Here is a 17,144-nt window from a genome sequence, read left to right as displayed (position 1 = left end):
ATGCTCAGTGGTTTCCTTAATATCTGACTAGATTTTAGCTTCACTGAGGGAAGGAATGTGTCAGTTTTATGCTTGCCTGCTTCTCAGGACTGAGAAGTTCCTAATAGACAAGCATGGAAATAATACGGTAACAGAAACAGAATCATTCACAAAACTGATAATATATTCATGGACTAAAGGCAGAGAGTTTCACACCAAAGTGTCAGTCATCTCAAGTTCAGTGAAACGTCTGAGGACACTGGGTGTGGGGCCGGGCTCTGTGGTTCCAGCACTGGGAGGCTGAGGCAGAAGGAGCACTGAGTTCCAGGGCAGACTGGGCTACACAGTGAGACCCTGACTCAAAAAATACTGACAACAATGAAGCATCAAGAATTCAGTGGTTGTGAGAGTTTAATGACCACAATATTAAAGGGCTAAATTAGAAACAACAGGAACAAAAACAGATCATCTGAAAATGTTCCTCTTCGTCTAGCTCATGTCACCAGGGCAGCCGACTGCCCACCTTTGCCCTGCTCACCTGTAAGCAGCTGTGACAAAGGCCAGGGACAGGAGGCTCCAGGCAAATGGGCGGCCTGCTGGGTCTGCAGTCCAGGCAGGGTGCTGCTTTCCTTCATCTAGCACGGAAAACAGAGATTTCCCTGCTTGATTAAAACACTGATAGTACTCCAAGGCAAAACCTTACTTTAGCTGTGCTGGGCATGTTGACTGTGAAGTGCTCCACAGCGGGTGAATCCACAGACCTGGGGGAGAGGAAACCCTGCTTGCCAAAATGGCCATTTTCCCCATTGTAACAGGAATTGTGCCCTTGTACCAGAACATAGCGGTCCCCAGCCAGGATGGTTCCCTTTCTTAGTTTCCCTGGTAATAGTTGCTGTCCAGTTCTGGTTGCTCCTAGGAATGGCTGCTCCCTATGATGCACAGCTGCTCACCATGATGCATACTGTAGGAAACAATCTGCAATGGACAAGCCTTTCTGCCTCTGCACTTCCCGCTTGCTTATCGTGCACAGGCCTTAGACCTCCAGATTTCAGGACCTCTACATTTGGGAATGATCCTGATCAGTGCCCATCAATGTAAAAAACTCTTGAGTCCCAGTCCTGAGTGTGGCTTCAGTGTTCCTATAAGCCCTTGTGATATAGGCCAACTGCTACAGTCGGAAGGAGTCAAGCAGCCCTTCAACTCAATCTGCTTGAAACAGGCCTTAGGATCCTAGCCTCTTTGGGCCACACAGGCATGCCACCTTCTGTTAGACCCAGGTGCAGGTAACAACCAGGGCAAGGCTGAGCCAGTTCACTGGCCACAAGGCAAGCACTGTTTTCAGGCAGAGTTTGGGGACTCTGTCACAGGCTCAAGTTTATGTCAGTCAGGCTGAGCTTGAATAACTAGCCCACTCCCTCAACAGTCCCTACAGAAAAGACAGGTGCAAAGGAATGGCTTCAGGACAGCAGGTCTTGTTCAGGGTGGCCTGGAACTCACTGGGTTACCCAGGCTGGCTTGGAACTCAAGGTGATCACCCTGCCTCAGCCCCCTGGCGTGATCCACCACACCAGGCTGTGTTTTGGAAGACTGAAGACTAGGTGAGCATTTTCATTCCTTCTACAAACTGGTTCCCATGTCATGCTTGTTGACAGAAGTGTGTAATCCCAGTGCTCTATTAGGCTGAGGCAAAAAAAATTCCAGTCCACCCTGGGCAGCAGCATGACTTAGTAAGACCAAAATGAAAAATGAAACATGGGGTGTAACTGCATGGGAAGACCTAGGTTCAGTTCCCAGGACAGAAAAAAATATGTATGTACATATATCTATATTGAGAGAGACAGAGACAGAGACAGAGACACACAGACTGAAGAGACACAGAGAGAGAGACAGAGAGAGAAAGAATATCTAGGTTCCAAGTACACCAGGAAAAAGACACACCCTGATTAAATAATCTGCTTTTGGTTGAGTGGGAATATAAATTGTAACTTCCTGAGAAACTATTTCTAAAATAAGCAAATAACTGTAAAATGCTCTTTTTCACACAGTCCACTGTCATTTTTATTTTGCTGTAAAGCAGACTCCAGCAGACAGCGTGGGGACCAAGACTAAAGTCCTGACTGAGGCCAGCTCTCCAGGCCACTCTGGGTCCCACACCAAGCTTCAGGCCAGCCTGACCTGCAGAGTGAGGCCTTCCTTGTGTTAAAGAAAAGAAAGCGGAAAGGACTGAGTTAATAAGAGGGTGAGAAAGAGGAGAAGGAGGAAAGGAAGAGAGGCCAGCGGCAGAGCAGGAGTCTAAGCTTTACTGGGTACTTGAGGCTTCCATTCTTTTTATCCTGGAGGTCACAAGGCTGCCAGGCCTGTTTTAGGTCAGCCGGGATGACAAAATTAAAAGTGTTCTGAATTAAGAAATCATAAGGTAAATATTCCTATAAAAAATAATAAGCTGAAAATTTAGAAAAAAGGGGGACCAGGGTGAAATGTAATTATGACATAGAAAGGAGACCAATGTGATGGCTTCCTTCATTCCAATTTGGAAAAGGATTTATTTTTTAATTTAATTTAATTTAATTGAGACAGCATCTCACTACATATTTCAGGCTAGCCTTAAACCCCCTTTGAAACACAGGATGGGAGAGAACCTGTGGCGATTTTCCTGCCTCAGCCTCTAGGGCTGCGATATAGGGTGGTGTCACTAATCCCTGCTTCTAAAAGAGGGATTATAATTTAAATTCCCTGATGATTTTATCCTCTGCCAGTTGGAATTAGTTTGTTGTTGATGGTTGAGTAGGTTACCTTTACTCTATTTTTATCGAGCACTGGGAAATATTTGAAACTCACCCTACAGTACTCTAATTCTTTTCAAATTGGTTTTTAATTCACTAAGGAGCTCAGGCTGGCCTGAAAACCATGTGGTCCTCCTGCCTCAATCTCCAACTGCTGGGATTACAGGCGTGGGCCACCACACCTAGCACTGATTCTCTTTCCTAAAACCCACGAACAGAAACAAAGCAACTGGCCAGGAGAAGCAAGAACTATTCCTGTGATTTCCACAACTTTCTAAGTGGAAGATCCACCTATCTTCTGGAGAGGTTAGCAGTTTGGGGAAACTGGTTATTTTTGTTTATGCTTTTCCTGTTCTAGGGAAAACTTGAAATCATCATAATAAGCTACATTCCCAAGCAAGTTTATTTATTTCATTTCATTTTGAGGCACAGTTTTGCTAAATTCACAAATTACTCAGTCTGGAGTGAATCTGTGATCAGCTGCCCAGGGTGAAGCATTACTGATCTGGGCCACCACAGCCACTGTGGGCAAACTTGCCTTTCTTTTTGTATGCTTTCCTTTCCTTTTTTCTTCTGCTTTTTTGTTTGTTTGCTAGTTTCTTTCTTTTCTTTTCTTTCCCTGGGTCTTCCTGCGTAATTCAGGCTGGTCTTAAACTCACTATTTAGCCAAGGCTGACTTCAATCTCAAAAAGGTCCTCCCGACTCAGCCTCCTAATTGCTGGGATTACAGGCCCCTAAACCCTGCTCAGGGAAGCTTCTTATACCGCAGAGGGAGCCCAGCTTCAGAAGCGGTTTGGAGTAAGCTTACTTCCTCTCAGTGTGTCTCTAGGAACCTGGGAGTTCTCTGTGCCAGGTAAGAACCCGCTGCAGGAGAAATTACGTTCTTTCGACGTCTTTCCCTCTAACACTTACCTATAATTCTGTTCTCCAAAATGTATACTTTTCCTAGGGAAAATAACTGATATTGATTGTTGTTTTGCAAGATTCTCATTTGCTGGCATGCTTCTGTTTGAATGGCAAATCTGTACTGATAATTATGTTTCTCTAACCAAGTCTCCATGTTTCTGGCTTGTGGAGTCTTTTCGATTTCACAAACTAAGTGGCATGTCCCGACTTGTGTTGAGGATCCTGTAAATATCTCAGCTCTCCCTGAGGACAACAGTGGTCATTTCCCTTGGGAGTGCTGGCATATTCTGGTGCAACAGAGAAGCAAAGAAGGGAAAGAGAGCACCTTTACTGAGGCTGCAGAGAGGAGGTGCAGCTCGGGGGCGGGGCTTCCTGCGCTGACCCCGCGGTGGGCGGGGCCGGGGCTGGGCCAGGGGTGGGGTCGGGGCGGGCCCTGGCGGTGAGCGGGACTGTGGGAACTTTTTCCTCCAGTGCATGCAGGGAAGGAAAGGAAAGAGGAAGCTGCAGTCAGGGTGACAGGGAGCCAGGAAGAGGTGATCATCAGGGTAAGTACCCTGTTTGCTTTGTCCTTCCGCCAGTTTACAGCACTGCCCTGTGGTCCAGTCGTTTATGCCAGGCCAGCAACCTTTTAGAATGTACTGTTTTCCTCCCCAGGACATCTATCAGTGCTTAGCAATAGTTTTTCCTCACATGTGGTAGTTACTACTGATATTTGTGACCAGAGACCAGAAATGCTGCTAACAAACCAAGAACACATAGAGCAGCCTTACTAAAATGAAAAAGAAATATCTATGAATTTAACACAATTCTGTTATTGAAAAAATTGACTAGATTAACAATAAATCATTAATAAAGGGCTTAGTAGGTAATTCGGGGTTGTTTTTTTTTTTCTTCATTTGTTATGTTTGGTTCCGTTTTGAGACAGGGTCTCCCTACATAGCCCTGGCTGGCTTGGAACTCCTAAGTGATCCTCCTGCCTCAGCCTCCTAAGTGCTGGGAGTAGATGTATGTGCTACCATACCTGGCCTCTGTCAGGCACTTACTAATCGTTTTCGTGCTGTGTAGGGATAGCTGATGGTGCTCCCAGAATATTTGGCTTCAGCCCAAAGGTGAGAAAGAATGAAACTAATTGCAGTTAAATCACAGTTCCAAGGTTCATTTAGGCAATATAAAAAAATGCGAAAGAGCTAAGAATGCAGTTTAGTAGAAATGCCCCTTTACAAACAGTGCCAAAGTGTTTTTAACAATGATTTTTACAATTAATACATATTTAGTAACATATGTGCTATTACTGTAGTAGTTTTTAAAAATTAACATTTCTGAATGCATATTTTACTTATACACTACCGTATCCTAATTTGATACGTATATAAAAGTGAAATGATAAATCAGGTAATTAGCATTTCCGTGTCCTCTAATATCATATACTTTGGATGTGTTGGGAATCTTCGCACACTTCTAGCCCTCTTGAAATGAGCAGTTAATCTCCTTAATCTTGAATGCATTTCTTTCCTCTTTGTCTCAGAATTTGTCAGTATGTAGCACTGATTTTTATTTTTCTCTTTTTTGTTGTCACCTTCCAGGGAACTGAGCCCAGGGCCTCTCCCCTGGGTGCCAGATCTACCCCTTGAATTCAGTTTTCAAGTGAAGTAAGTTCCTACTCAGTTGTTCAGGACAGACTAGACCCCCTACTCCTCTATCAGTTCTCTCTGAGTGTTGAGAGTTCTGTAGGTATTATTTTTTTTAAGATAATCATTCCCTTGAGTTAATCGAGATTTCAACAGCTTATGTTTTCTTTTGAATTTTTTGTTATTTCTTTCTCTTGTCTAAACTCCCTTCCTCCTCACTTTTATCAGCTTTCCTAGGTGAGACCTCAGATACAATATGGAAAGGAAGTGAGAAATAATTATTCAAAGTAATTTGAAATGTTCCCACCCCCACAATGCTTGATTTAATTACTCAGTCCTATTCATACAGGTTATTTTGTGTTCCATAAATATACTCGATTATAAATTGTCTCTAATGAAATATTCTAAAAGAATTTCTTAAAAGTTTTTTCAGAAATGGAACCAAAGACCTTGGCACTGACCTCCATGTCCAGCTCTTTAGTTTTTGTTTTGACACAGGCTCCCCTAAGTCCCTAAGCTCACCATGCTCAGCTTCAAATGTTGATCATGTCCTTGTGCAGCCATCTTCACCTAAAAATATGTTATCCACTTGCTGGTATTTTTTGTATTTCTGTTCTCATACTGCAGGTAGCCATGGGCAACAGGAATTAGCATTCCTCAAAATATTTCCATCATTTTTTGCCATTTCTCACAACTCTGCTTCCTTTTCTTGATTTTTCTCCTGTGTCTCTGACTTCAGCAGGTGTATCAGTCACAGATTAAGATCCACCCCACCCTTAGGATGATCATAAGTGTTCACCTTCAAATAATCGCACCTGCAAAAGACCCATTTTCCAAAGGTTACAAGAGCTGAAAACATAAGTTACTGTTACATCACCCATGTAACATGTGCAAGACCCTGGTTTCTATGGCCAGGACACAAATAAAATAATAAATAAACTAATTGATTAACTAAATTTTAGAGAAAAGCCCTGTAGCCCTGGGTAATGGAGTACACTAGCACATTTAGAATCCCACCTCTCTGCAAGGCTGAGGCAGGAGCATCACAAGTGGATTCCAGCACTGGCAATTTAGTGAATTAGTGAAACCGTTTCTCAAAATCAAAACTAAAAACGCCTAAGAATATAGCTGAGTGTGCTGGACTTGTGTTTAATCCCTAGTACCAGAAACGAAAACAAAACTACGACGAAACCAAACAGAGCCAAAGAGAGCTGCATCTGCAGGCACTAGTTCAGACATGGAATCAACTTCTTAAGAAACGGTAGAATTTTGTTCCAGAATCTAGAGGGTTCCTTTTTTCCTGGAGAGTGTGTGGGGCATCACTGAGAAAATACAAAGATGTCACCTCCACATACTGAGAGATAGTGTCAAAGCCAAGTTCCCTGTTTTCTAGTCATTGTTCAAGAAATACTTTAAGATTCTTTCCCACTTCTAGGTTTACTGCATTAAAGGCAGGCAAACTTTTCAGGATCTTAAAGCATATTTGCAAAATACCTTTCATGACCTCAGCACTTCGTTGGCATGTGAGGGTACCTGTTTCGTGGTGCCAGAAATATCAAATAGAATCAGCTCAGCACTTATCAATTTAATAGATTAGGAATTATAGTTGAGTTGCTTTACACAGGAACAAAACATCACTTCAGGAACATAAAGGATGATTACAGTAGTCAGTAGTAATGTACCGGTAAAAGTTTAATCAAATTTTCAATTGTAACTATACATGTCATGACAATATTGATTTCCTTAGCTTGTGTTGTAGGTTGTTAACTAGAATAATGTACAGCTAATACATAAATGTGTATTTGAGTAATGTGTTTTATGTATCTGGCTGTCGAGTCATATAGAAATAAGATATTTTTTGAAAAGTTTATTATCATTTCCAAAAAATTATGAAGTACCTTTCAAAAAAACAATTCCAGCAAGCAAGTTGTATTGAAATTTCCAGGTATTTAGACCCTCCCCAAATCTGAGATTTTTTTCAGTATACGTTTTTCTCCATTTCTATGTATGAACATAATTTTAAAAGTTTCCAAAACCAAGTTATATGAATTTAATCAAAGATTTTTAAATTTAGATTTTAATGCCTAATGATTTCTAAGTAAGTGTATTCAGCTAATTGCAGCTTGGTATATTATTTAGATATAAAACTCAGAAAGAGAAGAAGGACGTTTAAAAAAAATTTAACCTGGAGTTTTAGCTCATGGTGTAAGTGCCTTCCTGGGAAGTAGTGAGTTCAATTCCTGATACAAAAAATAAAAATTTTTTCAAACATATTTAGTAATACTGCTTATGTGCCAGTATTCCAATCACAGTATTTTTTGAGTGATTTCAGTTTGAAAAAATGGCTTTTAACAAGACCACTTGAATATTTCCCTGGTTAGTGCCTGTTTGATCTCATGAAACTTATAACTAAACATTTCAGGAGTTCCAAACCTTTCAGAATCTGCTTCAGTTTCTCCAAACAGTGCACAATAATCACTGGAATTTTGATCTTTATTGTAAAGACTGAAAGAAGCTGATGAGGGCAGAGGCGTTGAACTGGCCATGATGATAGAGAAGATGATAAATGATGTTAAGTAATTATGAAGAAACCACAAGGACTGCCAGGGAAGGGGAGGGGGTTTCTTTACATCCCATGGAAGCAAGTCAGCCATGAGGCTGAAAGGGTAGAATTAGGACCCTAGAAACTCCTCTGTCAAGGCTGAATGGCTGAGGGGTTAGGATTGTAGCTGGGTGGCAGAGCGCATGGTCAGGGTTCTCTTTACTCCAGCACCCCAAACAACAAAGACATCAGCAAAATGAGCCCTGGGAGTCAGGACTGCTGCAAGCATGGGATCCACAGAGCCCTGTGGATCTTGTGTCTAGAAGACCCCTCAAGCCTCATGAAGTCATGAGGGGAGGGGGCTTTTCAGTGGTTGGATGGAGGCCTGTGATGCTGGCAACAAGGACTCCATGCTGGGATTAAGGATGTGAGTGCTGCCTATGCAAAGGACCCATAGGCTGGATCAGGTGTAAGGGACAGGAGGAGGGTCATTGCTTAAGATTCGTAGCTGACCTCGGAATACCTCTTACCTGCTCCCTGATGCCCCTCTGCCAAGTCCTCCTGCCTTGGAGTAAGCTGATTATAAACAACCTCCACAAAGTGTGAACCAAAACAAACGTCTCCTGCTTCACTTTGGACGTTTGGTATTTTTCCTGAGCAATGAGAAAAGGTAGCTAAGACACTCCTCACAAGCAAACTTTGTTCTGTGCCCAGGGACCTCGAGTTGGCTGCACTTCCGTCACCTCACTTCCACTGCTGCTCTGAGCCCCTGGAAGACAGGAAACCCTCGAGCTGACTGCAGGGACTATCCTGCAACACACAGTTGACCGCAGGGACAGAATCGGCAGGTGAGTACTGGCATCTGCAGAGATGAACTCATACTTCTTGCCTCTGTTTGCCTAAATTCTGTGATCAGAAGACTTCAGACTTTCCAAAATACACGCAATAAGTGGCTTTAAGAAAACTCAGGGAATTATTTTCAGTTGACTCTTGAGCTATGGAATGTTTTCTCTACTATCTTTTTGAAATTTAGAACTTGATGTGTTATTTTCTTTTTTATGTTACTACTGTATCCAAATGTTGAACTCATGGAGGGGCATTTCTAGGTATCTGGCTTTTACTTTTGGCAGCATGAAACTCAAGCTTTTGTAGAAAGCAATGGAAAACTGCATAGAATGTGGAAGACTCTGTTTTCAGGAACTTTGAATGGCAGCTTTGGAGTTTCAAGTATCAGTACAAAACTCTGATGGCAATGGCGGTGACAAGGTGACCCTGGTGACTACAGTGCGGTACCAGAGAGGAGCATGTTTAATGCACCCGTTCTGGTCAGGACATGGATGTTTCAGCTAGGGTTGCTTCATTTGGAACCGCAGTGTATTGGACGGTACAGTTCTGATTTTAACTTCAGATGTACAGATTTCCAAGAGGGGCGCTTTGGATATTTAATCTCTGTAATTCAGACACATGGTGTTCCATGCCCATTTCGTAATGTCCATTTTACAAATTACTTTTTTAGTTAGAATGTAGCCAAATGCACTGAGATTTGATCATAAGTACAATTATAGAATGGTTATTACTCATATTTCTGTTTTTGCATAGAAATATTACTTTATCTGTTACTTGCACTGTTTGTATTTTCTTTTTTGTAGAGAAGTGGAGAAAGTTTTTTTGATTTTTCTGATCTTTAAATTAATTCAGAGAATTCTACCTTACCCATTTCAGTCTTCAAACTTGGACACGTTGTGAACATCTGTTTTTTTTTTCCTTTCTGTATTTGTTTCTCTCGCAGAGAGAGTATTGCCCTCTAGACCTCAGCCATGCCAGGAAAGACTGCTACACCCCTAGCTACATCCCCTGCCCCGCTGTGTTAGGTCCTTTGAGATGGGGTTATGATAAACTGCCAACACTGTCTTTACATTTCCAATCCTTCTGTCTTGGCCTCTGTACTACCTGGGGATACATGAGTGTCCCACCTACCTGGATCAATTTGCATTCATTGTGGAAACACGTTGCAAAATTTTGTCTCAGTCCTGAATTTTAATGACCAGGATACTATTATTTCCCTCTTCTGTCTCAAACAGGACTAATTATGCTTTCAGTGTCCAAAGGAGTTTGATGCATTCTGATATATTCTGTGACCCTGAATCATTCAGATCTAGAAGACAGGCATGTTGACACACACCTCTAATCCCAGACACAGGAGGCTGAGTCAGGAGGATTCTTGTCATTCCAACAACACCTGCCTGGGCCAAGTACTGAGTACAGTTCCTGCCTGAACTACACAGGGAGGCCCTGTCTAAAGAATAAATGGATACTATGGTCATGGTGACACAACCCTATAATACTAACTCTTGGGAGGCTGAAGTGGAGTATTATTGCAAGTTCAAGAGAGGCTGAACTGAACACTATGAGCCTTCTTTAAAAATAGAAAAGAATAAAAATTTTAATAAATAAATGGATAAAAAGGTGTTGGCCAAAAACACAGCTGAGAGATTTGGTGCGGAGCACTATAAAAATAACGAGGGCAACGAAAACTTCATTATTCTAACTAATGTTTTAATTTTCAAAGTCTGTAGCCTGTTTTAGTACTGAGAGTATTCACAGATACTTAAAACTAACCTTTCCTCGGGATTTTACCTTCCCTCCGTCTCTGGGAGTATGATGCTGTTTCTCCCTTTTACTTGTATTTACTTTTCTGGAGATCCCATGTGAAACTTCTCGAATTCCCCATATATTCAGGCAACGTCATGTTGTGTAGTTCATGTTTTATATACTGGTACATAACTTGGATTCTGTGAAGCTTAACCACAGATTTCCAGATCATCCTAAAGAGACCACTGAGAGTTCCGAGAACATGATGTGTGATCTCAGGAGCCATGTGCTAGTCTTATTTTGCTAGGACAGAATAAGCAGTTCGGGGAAAAGCACCATCTTCCCTGCCAGGACTCAATTTCTTCTGAGTGCCACACGGTTAGGAGAGAATTAACAGAAGAATGAAAAGTTTCATTCAGGTTAAGTATAAAGAAATGGAAGTCAAGCTGGGATTTAGCTTAGCAACACAAGCACTTTTCTGGCAAGTGGGAGGTTGTGAGTTCAATTCTCAGTAATAAAAACATTGAAAAACAATAACAAAAAGAGAGTGAAAAAAGAAAAGGGAGTCAAATAAAATTGTGAATGTTATAGTACTTGTAAAATTCTTACCCCTTGAAGAGAGAGGGTGTGTGGTAAAGTAGATGTCTTTTACACAGGCACACAGGGACCCGAAGCCTCCAAAGCAGGTATTTCCTACAGTCTTCCAATCTAAGACCTCAGGTGCACCATGCCAGGGATGTTCATAAGTTTGACTTTTTGTACACCCTGCTCCTCCTGTGCGCATTTAATTGTGGGTATCTGGATATGTGGACTTTGCTTTCAAAGTACCCAGAGTGAAAGTCCTTTTCCTTGTCATTATTGGGTGATTTGTTTTACTTTTTGTCCTTGGGGGCTTTGCATCATGTACACTTCATTTAGTTCTAATTAAGGTAGCACTTCTGAGCTTTGGCAACTTTCCAGGAGCGAGGCTCTGGGGAATTTCAATATCACAAATGCAAAGCATAAAATTCAAGTGTAGATTTTATGTTGGAAGTATGCCGATGTTGCAGTGGACAGTTCAGAATAAATCAATTGTACAAGGGACATAGCCTAAAGGAGATAGGATCCTTTTTTCCATTAATCCCAATCTTTCTCTTTCTCTGCAGAAACACAGATTTACACATAAAGCAGGACTTTCAGAAGTATATTTATTACCCACTGAATAAAGAATTTGAGCTTCTGTTGAGGTTTTCGCACCACTCAGTTCTTAATAGTATCAAAAACTCCAAGCAAAGATGGAATCACTTCAGAATCAAGGCCTCTGGTCCAAGAAAAGCATCCTGAGGTTATTGGATCGCATGCAGAACCATCTCCTGTCCAATGACAACCCAGTTTCACAAACAACCCCATCACATCTGGACTGGGAGAAAATAGCTTTCCAAAACTTCTCTGGAGAAATGTGCAAACTCAAATGGACAGAGATTTCTTCTAAGGTAGGGAACGTCCAGCCCCTGAAAGAATCGGTGCTGGCAGCCAGAGAACTTACTCTAAAGCACCGCAGACATCAGGAATACAAGAAATACCCAGACTTCCCCAAAAGGCCCTTGACTGCTTATATCCGATTTTACATGGAGCAGAGGACCTGCTACTCCCAAAAGCACCCTGAGCTCAATAATCAGGAGCTGACCAAGAACCTAGCTGAGAAGTATGGGCGGCTCCCACAGGAGATCAAGCAGAAATACATAGAGGCATACCGGAAGGACAAACGGGACTATGAAGAGAAACTGGTTCAATTCAGGAAAAAGCACCCTGATCCAGTTCAGAACTCCAAAACATTGGGTGGACCCCAGAGACTCCACCAAACCAGCGCTCCAAAGAAAATACAAGGAAATGTGGAAAGAGGGAGGTCTCTGTCCAAAACAGATGGATTCTGCAAGAAAGAGAAATTTCACACAGAGCCCAAGAAACCCCCCATGAATGGGTATCACAAATTTCACCAAGATTCCTGGTCCAGTGAGGAGCTGAGCCATTTGCCCCTGAGGGAGCGCCTGGTGGAGATTGGCAGGCGCTGGCAGAGGGTGCCCCAGAGCTTGAAAGAACAGTATAAGAAGCAGGCCGAGGAGCTCCAGCAACAGTACAGGCTGGATCTGGATCTCTGGCTCAGGACTTTGTCACCTGAGGAATATGCTGCATATAAAGAGAGAAGCTATGGTAAAGGGAAGATCATGACTGTGGCGGGAGCCCCACACCCCATTTTCGTAAAAGCAGACAGGCTGCGCTCACCAGCCAAGCCTCAGCCAGAAGGACTGGGAAAGGAGAATGGGCTGCAGGCTCTGTGGGGAGATCCCTCGGGTGCAATTCCAGTCAGCTCTCCTTGCTCCCAGGAATCAGAAAGGGAAATGAAGGCAGATGGGGAAGCGGATGAAGGCAGCCACTCCTGGCACTCCAGCGGTGGAGAGGAACACCACCACAGCAGCTCATCTTCTTTGGAGGAACCCGCGGCCATGGATATCATCTGACTTGTGAGGGAATCCCCACCAAAAGCCAGGACACCAGGTCAAGGCTGCAAACTCCTCCCAAAACGAAGCTTTCTTCCTTGTTTTCACCTCTCTCTACTGCTTCCCTCTCAGGTCAGAGGAGCACAGGTGGGAAGGTGGGAATAATTTCTCCACAGAATAGGAGCCAGGGAAGAAGTTGCTCCTCTGCAGAAATGAGTCTGTATTAGTGACGTTGCCTACATTATCCCCCAACACTGTGCCCAGTGTGTTCCTTATTGAAGACTGTCAGGGAGGACACACGTGATCAGGCTGTGGAAAGGTGGGCACAGCTGCCAAGAGTGAGTGTTTCTGAAGTTTTCCTCTGAATTTCAGTTGTCCCGTGGTGGTTCAGGGCTACGCAGGGGCTTGTGCCTTTTGCCCTCCTCTGTGGAGTTTTTCCTCAGGACTCTTGTACTCAACGTTGGTGAGGAGTCTTTAATGGGACACGGGTGGGTGATTTAAGAAAATCCACAAACTCCTAGCATCTCTCCTGACTCTGTGAAGCTAGCAGTTGGCCATCCCCTTCCTTGGGAGTGACCAGTTTTTGCAGTTGGCAGTTTTTCTGAAGGTACTCACCACTCTGTTTATCTCTTGGTTTGCAATGAGTCTTTTGTCCCTATCTTCAAAAATTGGAAAATAAAGTTTTTATACCTGCTTGTGCATTGTATTTGAATGGCTCTTGCATGCAATCAGTGGCTTTGAATTTGTGTCCTGCTTGCTCTTCAAGTGGTGCCTGAGATTATTTGGAACAAGACCTCCAAATGCTTCCTACTCTCCAGAGTCTATGAATCTCATCTTTATTCTTCAGTATAGATAAACCCATAGAAAGGTACAGGCATAGACAAGGTCTAGACTAATCAACTTGACTTCAATTTAGGCATCATTAGCACAGGCCTTAATTATTCTGGCTTACTGGTATTTTCAAAAATATATGGTCATCTCCCATGAGCCAGCAGAAACCAGGTGGGGCCTGGGAGAGAAAGAAGAAGCCATTTGGCCCTTGCTGTGGAAGGTGGAAGCTGTGCAGGGCCAGGGTGAAGGAACAGGAAGCCAATTCACCCCCTTCCTGTGAGCTGGTAGAAGCCATGTGGGACCCAGTAGCAGAAACAGGAAGCCAATGTATTTTGAGTATTTAATTTATTCTAAATATCAATTTTTATTTCTTATTGGAATCAGGGTTCAAACTCATGACACTGCACTTGCTAGGCAGGCACTTGTGCTGCTGAACTCAATTTACAGACCAAAGTTTCTCTTTTAAATATAACTTTAATTGACACAAATAAATAATAGTTGAACCTCTTAATGTGGGTAACGTGTTTCAGTACAAGTATGCTTTGTACGATGTTTAAATCAGGTTAACAATCTAGGTCCTCTAGCATTAATCTGTTTTGTTGAAAACTTTCCAAACCTTTTTTCCCCACACTTTTGAAATGGGCATTATGGTTTCTCCTAAACATATTCATGAAGCCTTTAGGTGCTTTTGTGTAGACATTTTCACTAAGCATTGACAGTATATAAAATTTTATCTCTAATTTCCCTTGCTTTGAAATGTATTTGGCCTTAACAATGACAAGTTTTAGAGGTTGTACAGTTTTCTTTTGCATGTGACTTTTAAGCTAAAGCTACAGGACTTTTAACAATGGAGATATATTGGACATGCTTTGAAGATAATTTGTGAAGTACAGTATTTAGAAAATGTCTCATTGCTTATATTCTGATCAGTGTTATTCCATATAGTTTCTTCATTTGTTAGATGTCTGTTACCATATGTTCATGTAATTTACCCCTAGAATGTCAGTTAGGGATCTCCTGAGAAATAGAACTCACACAGAAAATTTAGACTGAGATTCATATTAACGAAGTGGCTCTTATTATTATGAGGGCTGAAACCTCCCAACTTCCGTTGTCTGTACCTGGAGACCCTAGAAAACCATGGATACAACTATTCTCATCCGAAAATCTAAAGCAGTTTATTAAATTCCAGTCCAAGCTCAAAGGAAATAGAATGAGATGTCACACGGTGAACAATTAGGCAGAAAAAAGGCATCAGCTAGGCTCTCCTCAGGCTTTTTTCATTCACCCCACCTTCCTCAGTTCTTGAGGCTCACACATTTTGGGGAAAGAAATCCTCCATGCTGACTTTACTGATTTAAGTGGCCCCATAAGGTAACTATCACACTTGCAATATTTATCAGAGAAACTGGGTTAGTAGATTATCTGATATTAGTCCGTTTTCATTTTGTAGAATTAAACTCATATGTTTAGGCTGTGATAATAATAAACCCAGAAGTTATACAATTTATTCAATCATTCTTTTTTTGTTTGTTTTAAATAGATTCGTTTTGAATAGAGTTTGTTTGAATAGATTTGTATTCAAATCTTACATAAACAAGAAATTGGAAACAGAATCACATCAAAGAACAAATTGTCACGTTTGTTTGACATTTAACCCTAACAAATTTGTAGGGAAGATTTCAAAAAACCGTGAAGTTATAACAATTTAAAAACACAGTTAACCTACTTATAGGAATGCAAAAATACAGTCATAGATTATTTTAAATACAAGAAAACTTAAATTCGTTTTACTTTCCTAAAACTATTAAGACAACACTAGTTAGTAATTTTATTTACAGCATACTTTCATACTTCAATGTAATCTATTCCAAGTTCAAAAACAAAGAAACTGCCCAAATTAAAGTTTCTGTAAAATCACAATGTAATAAGTTGTTCTGAAGCTAAAATGAATTAATGATAAAAGCATCGTAACCCCCAAAATAAGAGAACTCTGCAAGCCGAATACTGTCCAAGAGCATTTATGAAAAGAACAAAAATAGATGAGTATATGCACAATAGTGATTTGTTCAGCCCAATACAAATGGCAGTAAATTGATACTTAAAGATGAAACAGTTAAGCCAGTTTTTTGAAGAATGTGGATCTAGAGCCAGTCATATCTTGACACTATCATTTGCAAGCCCTCACTTGTCTATTTCCACTATTGCCCATAAGAATGCTGGTAAAATTCCTGGTTGTCATTCTTGTAACCATATTTACCAGAAAGCCATCACCTTGCTGAAGCGGTTGCTGAGCGATGCGTTGGGAACCCCAGTTCTGTTGGTTGTTGGTCTGATGCCGCTTGGAATCAGGTTGGTTGAACCCATCTGCCTTTCTCTTGCCTCCTGTATTGTCTCCACGATTGCCCCAAGCTCCGTGGGAACCCCAGCCTGTCTGCTGTTGTGCAGGACCCTCTCTGCCACTCCTAGAGCCGCTTGGCGTTCCCACAGGTGCCCCCTTTGTGAATAGCCAGCCCTGCCTCTTGGTGGTGGTGCTCCATGCCCCCTTGGTGCTGGTGGAGCACCTCTCCCTCCCTTTTCCCCTCTCTTCTTACTGTATAGCCATCATCATGGCTGTAATAGAGATCTTTATAGCTTCTAAATAGTCCTCATAATCATAGCTACAGTAATCATCATGGTAATCCTCATAGCTATAGAAATGTGGGGGGTATCCATGTCACTTCTACCTCGCCCTCTAATTGGGGTGGCATTGGAGGAGGGAGGCAGCGGTAGTCTTCATACACAGTGCTTCTGGAGGCCTGTCTAGCAGCTTGGCACTCTCCTTTTCTTACCTAGTGGCTTAGGGAACGCTGTTTCAATTCCTTCCCCTTCTCTTTCCTTTCCATTGGTTTTACCGATTGCCTTAACAGCAGGTCCTCTGTCTTTGGAATGAACAAATGCATAGTCTTTCAACTTCTTTACTCTTTCCAGCTTTGCAAATTCAGAAAATGACTTTTCTAATATTTCTTCTATCTCCAGACCTAAGTTTCTTTTTTGAAATCTAGTTTTAACTGACACAAACATATAAAAGTTGAACCTCTTTGAGGTGGATTTGTGGGCAACAATCTAGCAATACAAGCAGCCAAATAGATAAACTTGAAATTTAATTAGCTGAGCTGAGGACCACTCATATACAGACCCCCCCTGTTTCAGAGTCCAAACAAGTCATCCCAAACTGGAAAATTACAGAGCTTTTAAAATAGAGAACTACAAAAAGATATTGTTGGAAACAGTTTAGCTAGAATCTTACATTAGTTTTTGGTTGATACCTTTCTCCTGCGTTTGTTGAGCAGGTTAACTTTTCTCCTTTGTGTACAGCTCATTCTGTTTTTTTTTTTTTTTTCATGGGACTTATACCCTAAGTAAT

The 17,144-nt window shown here is 41.8% G+C and overlaps 1 protein-coding gene and 1 pseudogene across 9 annotated transcripts; one reads left to right on the top strand and one right to left on the bottom strand.

The window, feature by feature from the left end:
• The first annotated feature begins 2,250 nt into the window (after positions 1-2,250).
• Positions 2,251-13,596, top strand: LOC100727107 (upstream-binding factor 1-like protein 1). 9 transcript variants are annotated; one of them, XM_063256280.1, is made up of 6 exons: positions 2,251-2,395; positions 2,981-3,068; positions 3,532-3,615; positions 4,140-4,213; positions 8,553-8,686; positions 11,576-13,596. In XM_063256280.1, the coding sequence occupies exon 6, from the start codon at positions 11,705-11,707 to the stop codon at positions 12,926-12,928; it is 1,224 nt and encodes a 407-aa protein (XP_063112350.1). In that variant the 5' UTR covers positions 2,251-2,395; positions 2,981-3,068; positions 3,532-3,615; positions 4,140-4,213; positions 8,553-8,686; positions 11,576-11,704; the 3' UTR covers positions 12,929-13,596. The 9 variants fall into 9 exon arrangements, with proteins under 9 accessions (XP_063112350.1, XP_063112349.1, XP_063112352.1 ...); XM_063256279.1 differs by having other exon boundaries at positions 3,493-3,615; XM_063256282.1 differs by lacking the exon at positions 3,532-3,615.
• A 2,334-nt stretch (positions 13,597-15,930) lies between these two features.
• Positions 15,931-16,801, bottom strand: LOC106027400 (heterogeneous nuclear ribonucleoprotein R-like; annotated as a pseudogene).
• Between the last annotated feature and the right edge of the window lie 343 nt (positions 16,802-17,144).

The sequence above is a fragment of the Cavia porcellus genome, unplaced genomic scaffold (genome assembly GCF_034190915.1).
Source record: "Cavia porcellus strain 051 isolate PalLab524CR breed Dunkin Hartley unplaced genomic scaffold, mCavPor4.1 scaffold_9, whole genome shotgun sequence".
NCBI lineage: Eukaryota > Metazoa > Chordata > Mammalia > Rodentia > Caviidae > Cavia > Cavia porcellus.
Note: the sequence above shows the minus strand (reverse complement) of the source record. Positions and strands in the feature narration are given on the sequence as shown.

Coding starts and splice junctions, on each gene's coding strand:
- LOC100727107 (XM_063256281.1), top strand. CDS start 11,705: ATGGAATCACTTCAGAATCAAGGCCTCTGGTCCAAGAAAAGCATCCTG.